The sequence below is a fragment of the Dermacentor silvarum genome, chromosome 2 (genome assembly GCF_013339745.2).
Source record: "Dermacentor silvarum isolate Dsil-2018 chromosome 2, BIME_Dsil_1.4, whole genome shotgun sequence".
In the NCBI taxonomy this organism is placed as follows: domain Eukaryota; kingdom Metazoa; phylum Arthropoda; class Arachnida; order Ixodida; family Ixodidae; genus Dermacentor; species Dermacentor silvarum.
Genome location: NC_051155.1, coordinates 89,735,876 through 89,741,875, shown reverse-complemented (window position 1 = coordinate 89,741,875; position 6,000 = coordinate 89,735,876). Strand labels below are relative to the sequence as shown.

The 6,000-nt window shown below is 51.1% G+C and overlaps 1 protein-coding gene across 1 annotated transcript in view; it reads right to left on the bottom strand.

The window, feature by feature from the left end:
- Positions 1-232: 232 nt before the first annotated feature.
- Positions 233-6,000, bottom strand: part of LOC119440214 (neprilysin-1-like) — a 75,304-nt gene continuing 69,536 nt past the window's right edge. The window contains exon 5 of the mRNA XM_049662814.1: positions 233-533. Within this exon, the coding sequence (XP_049518771.1) occupies positions 233-533 (301 nt within the window). The remainder of the gene's footprint in view (positions 534-6,000) is intronic.

The following is a 6,000-nucleotide window of genomic DNA, read 5'->3' as shown; positions in this document are numbered from 1 at the left end:
TGAAGCATAATTTCATGATTGGCTACATATTAGGTAAATCCAAACAAAGTGCCTTTTTACGCTGCACTGTGCATTGATGTATTTCGGATGATTCACATGCGTCAACTCCCCGTTTTCTTCGGTAAATAGTCAAGTACATCTGAAGGGTGCACGAGAGCCTTTTAAGTGAAGGCGCACTTGACTTATCGACATCAGACACCCAGCTGCGTTGTACGTTCCACGACTTGCCCGTCTACACAAACAGACAAGTCGGCCCCGTCTGCGGTCTCGGCCGGCAGCCGAATGCGCTGCCGAATTCAGAGCCGTTCCTGGCCAGGTTGCACATCACTAGGCCGCGGGGCTCTCCGCAGAAGTGACTGCAGTAGCTGACGTAGAACGTCTGCACCTCGGTCAGTCTCTCGAGCGACTTCAGTCGCAGCGGTGGCTCGGTGGGGTCCTGCAACAAACTTGCCCTCATGGCTTCCAATGCGACGTCGAGGGCAAATAGATCGGCCACTAGCAGGCGCTCCTTGGCAGACTTTGCACGGTCGAGCCTGCACGAGACCGCACAGGCTGGGTTGTCGAATGGCGTCGTTAGGTGGCGCAACTCTATCACAGTTTAGAAAAGAGCGGTGTTTTGGGCGAGTTTGTGTGTACTTGGGGCGCATTACGCTCGTCGCATTCGAGCGCTCTGGAGTGCTCTGGCCGATCCTTGTGTACAATACACTGTGTCCCCAGTGTCGAAGTTTGGCTTTTTATGTTAGTGATACATTGCCACTGTTCCAGGCATAAAGAGCAAATCAAAAACTCTGAGCCAACAAAAGTATTTCACTCAACACATCTCGTGTTGCTATGAACGACGACATCATATCTACATTGACGGCTCTGTGGCACCTGGTTCATCAGCTTTAGCTGTGTGGGTTCTATCAACTGGTACTAATAGTTTCCGCTAGGCGGAGCCACAGAACGTTAAGCACACAAGTCACGGCTAGGTGGCATGGCATGTGCCACCACTCGATTTAAAGGGTTCAGCCTCATCCTTCCACTGCGATGGAGCTTTCCCCACTGCTGCATGATGCTTTCCACTACATCTTGAAGGAGCTAGCATATAGCTCGGCCACCTTTATGGCCGAACATCTATATTTTTCCTGAAGTATTTTACTTAGTATTTTTCCTAAAGCTGTCGTGCGCTAGTGGCCAGATTATGAACTTTATAAAGTGTGTGTGCACTAAGGCCTGTGAGTGGCTGCACAGCATTGTACTGCCGGGGCTAGAGCAGCCCCTGCAGTACAACTATGCTTCAGTGAGGGCCACTGAGGCAAAGTGGACAATACACACGCTGACTGCGCTTATGGTACAGCTTAAAAACAAAGAGCAAATCACAATACCTTTTTATAGAAGAGACAGTTCCATTGTAGTGTTATGAAACGACCACATTCAGTGCCATATGCCTATTTAGTGCCTCCTTTTCCCTTGTGCTCTCAACATGCTAGTGGACCGATACAGAGCAGCAGTACACACCTGTTTGCACATACACCCCAATGTGCGATTCCCGCATGCCGTGCAACCTTGAGAGGCGTGACCGTGCAGATCTGCATCGTATTCGTCTGAACGTAGCCAATACTGAATAGTTCTTACACGAAAATGGTTACGATTACCATTGTGCACTGCATGTGATGTACTAGAGAATGTAGCAAACTTATACACAATTGCAGCCTATTCACATTTCAAATCATCTTTCTGAGCTCTGAATTGAATGTGGCTTAGGCATCGCGCATTGAGCTCAGGAATGCACTCGGTCTATGGGCTAGTGTAGTGCCCCCTGTACGCCCCGCGCTACCGAAGCGCTTATACGTTTTCTGCGGTACATTGGTCTCGATGCAATACTTTAATTTGACCCTGACGGGACCGACGAAATTGACTGAATTATCCGGCAGGTCGAAATAAATAAGACGAATAAAAATTCAGAGCCCTTCCCCTGTCGAGAAAATAGGGGTAAGCGAAGCTTGTGGCAAGACGACGCAGTCGCAGGCGTTACGCTTCGTTTGCCCTAAATTTAGGGTCGGCGGCTCTTCGCTGATGTTTGGCCTCAACATCGCGATCCCGTAACTCGGGGTCCGCGGCTCTTCGCTGACGTTTCGCCTGGGCTTTGGAAGCCCTCACGCTAGAATCGGCACGTCGACGACGAGCCCTTTCCCTAGTGAGTCCGCGGCGCCGTTGCTCAAATATAGCCTGCTCCTCGGCGGAACGCACCACGTGAGGCCACCCCATCCGGATGCCAAAACTGATCTGAGGCGAGGGAAGCCCGCCGGAGCGCGCACCAAACCCCTTTCCCTCCCCGCAACACACCAAACGACCCTCACTGGTCGCGGGCGTCACGTGATCCGGCGCAGCTTTCCCCGCATCTGCTTAGGGGCAGCCGGGTTTTCTTTCCTTCTCTTTCTTTTCTTGACCGTGGCTCATACCCGCATATCCAATGCGAGTATGCGCCACACGTGATTTTCTTTCCTACCCTCTTGTACCTATCTCGTACCCGCATATCCAATGCGGGCATGCGCCACGCGTGATTTTATTATCGTTAATCGTGACGTAACTGACAACAATGCTCTTATTAATATCATGACCTATCACCCATGTTAGCCATACATTCTTACCCCAATTTTGGTATCCACCAAGTGAACGAGATGCGAGATTTCGATAGGTTTTCGATAGGGTTTTAGCGTGACACCACCACTACTACCAGCACCACCACCACCGCCGACACTTGTGAGGCAATACAAGCTTTGCTTGAAAAACGCAACACACCACTGATACATTGGGCAATATTTGCACTATTCTAACACGCCCCCGAATCGAATGCGCGCCCACTTTCTATGTATACAACGTAGAAAACAAACGTAGGAATGACATTAAAGCTCCTAAAAGACGTTGAAATCTAACGCGCACCGACTGTCTGGCTAAAAAATTTTTTGCACAGTGGCAGTGGTTTCCTAAAGCCAGTTGCGCCACACGGTTTTTTAAGTTCAGCTACACCGCCATACATCTGTGTCATGCAGTAAAGCATACAACCGTTGCGAAGGCGGTTTCGGTTTTGTGTCCGATAGCACCGCGCTTGCAATTTTCAGCCCAATTTACTTAAAAAGAAAGGCGCGCGTTAGAATTAGGGAAATACCGTAACCACACATTTTTAGCTACGGTTATTGCTTGCAGATATTTTTAGGGAGGGCCGAAAATAAGCGTTTTTGACTAGAGATGACGTGTTCAACGCATTCACTGTCCCCTAAGCTCCACCGAGACAGAGGCTGCCGCTACAGGGGTCGCTATCGGGGCACCTCTAGGGGTCAGGCGCGTGCGTACTGACTGGTCAATTTCAAAGTATCCGGCGAAGTCCAATTTTTGGATCGAAATAACGATACTTTGGGCCCATAGGATGGATGGGCGCAGGTCGGGATCTTCGCTCGCGATCGAATTAACCGAAAAATCGAATTAGCCGGATAAAATTAACACAAGTCCACTGTAGTCTACGCAGGCTGGCTGTTTTGCGTGCGTCATGTGTCGGTAGTATGTCCTGTGTGTGTAATTTCATTTATCGCATTCAGTTGGAGTGTTACGCAAGACGTACCGCTAAGAGAAGCTCTTCAGTTTTTCAAGCGAAGCTTGTATTGCCTCACAAGTGTTGGCGGCGGCGGTGGTGGTGTCACGCTAAAACCCTATGGAAAACCTGTCGAAAACTCGCGTCTCGTTCACTTGGTATCTACCAAAATTGGTATGAAAGGGTACGAATGTGTGACTAACATGACTGATAGGTCATGCCATCAATAACAGCACATGCGTGTCAGTTACGTCACGATTAACGATAATAAAATCACGGGTGGCGCATACCCGCATTGGATATGCGGGTATGAGCCAGGGATATGCGGGTACGAGCCAGGGACAAGCAAGAAAAGAAAGGAAGAAATAGAGAATGAAAAAAAAAATGTCGCAGTTTCGCCCGAAGCATCGATTGCGATAGCAAATTAGTAGAGAGCTATTCGGAGTAGGGATAGTAGTTTTATTGGCTGCATAAACTTGGACACATTGGCTTACTAACTGAATTAACAATCGTGGTGTCAGCGCGCCCAAGCAAACATGAATAGATCACACGGAATGACCGCAGCCAACGACTGTTAAAACGCTGGCAGCAAGCGCAGATTCGCGCGGTCTATCGCTTCAACGGAAACTGAGTGTCGAATGCACAGCACATACAAAGGTCAGAGCCGTGGGGAGATAAGAGACCGTGCGGGCGACCGGCACCGCCGGGCAAAGGAGAATTGGTTGGCAGAAGAGAAGCTGCCCCCCCCCCCCCTCTTCCCGTTTCTTGCTTTCGCGTGGGAGATTGAGTGGCAAGATACGCCTTTGGTGCCGGAGCACAGCGCCGCCCCGCCTCCCTCCCTCCCTCCCTCCCTCCCATACCCCCACGGCCTTTTGGGCGACGGTCGCGGGGGAGTTCGCCCTCCGTGATAGAGCGCGTACCCCGCGCGCTTTCGCTCGCGCATACGGCGCGCGGCGACGATTCGCCCTTGGAATCTATACGGAACCTCACGGCGACGCCGACGGCAGAAATCCGGTTGAAGTGTCCATATAATTGCTTTCGCAATAATAAATCACGCGTGGTGCATATCCGCATTGGATTGCGGGTATGAGCCACGGACAAGAAAGGAAGAAAACCCGGCCGCTCCCGAGTAAAGCAGGCGCGGGGAAAGATGCGCCGGCGCTGGATCACGTGACGCGCGCGACCAGACAGAGTTTAGTGTGTTGCGGGGAGGAAGAGAGAAGGAAAGGGGGTTAACGCGCACTCCGCTTAGCTTCCCTCGCCTCGGATCAGTTTCGGCGATGGATGGGACGGCCTAGCGTGGTGCGTTCCGCCGAGGAGCAGATTGCGTTTGAGCAACGGCGCCGCGGACTCGCTCGGGAAAGGGCTCGTCGTCGACGTGCCGATTCTAGCGTGAGAGCTTTCGAAGCCCAGGCGCAAAGTCAGCGAAGAGCCGGGGACGCCGAGTTGCGGGAGCGCGATGGTGAGGCCAAACGTCAGCGAAGAGCCGCCGACCCTGAGTTTAGGGCAAACGAAGCGGAACGCCCGCGATAGCGTCGTCTTGTACAAGCTTCGATTACCCCCATTTTCTCGACAGGGGAAGGGCTCTGAATTTTTATTAAAGAGCTTCGCCTACTCTAGTGCCATATTGCTGTATGGGTGCCGCCTTTTTTCATGTATATTTATTCTTAACGAGCGCAGTAAGTCTTAATGCCTCATTAAACCGCATTTAACATCAGCCAAATGAAGCTGTTCCGAATGAAGTGAAATAGACTCATTCATCAATTTTTAAGCAAAATACTGTGATTACTTATTCCTTGATATTGTTGCGATGCGGAAGTCCCACAAATATGTATTTACAATATTTACAAGATAGACAACGATACATAAACAAGATGGCTGTAGAGACCGATTCCACCTCTATACGTCAAATCGTCGTCTTCTGACTGGCGTCACTCTTGGTTGCCCCGTAACATAACCCCTGTCTGCAAACGCGCCGGTTATGTTACGGCGCAACCAGGAGTGGCGCGTCAGAAGACGACCACTTTACGTAACAATATTGTGGTGACGGGCGACAGTGCAAACCCGTAGGTCTCGACAGGCCTCCGAAGAGAGCCGACAGGACACGTCAGCAGCGACGTCTCTGCCGAACGCTAGCCGGTGCTGGCGCGTGCCGAGCGCCGCACCCGCGCTCGTCAGAATGCGAGCGTCTATTTTATTCCTGCGACGCCAGTGTTGCTGTTGCTACAAAGCTCCCCAGAGTCGCGTAGTTCCCAGAAGCATTAGCAGCTCTTGGTAAAGGACAGAATCGAACTGCCAACCGCGATCCGTAACAATCGTTGATAGGCAGCAGAACCGGACAATCCATGTGGACACAAAGGCAACTGTGGGCGCCAAGGTCTAAGTGCACAGTATGAAAACAGGCATCCGGTGGAAGAAAAGACTTGGAT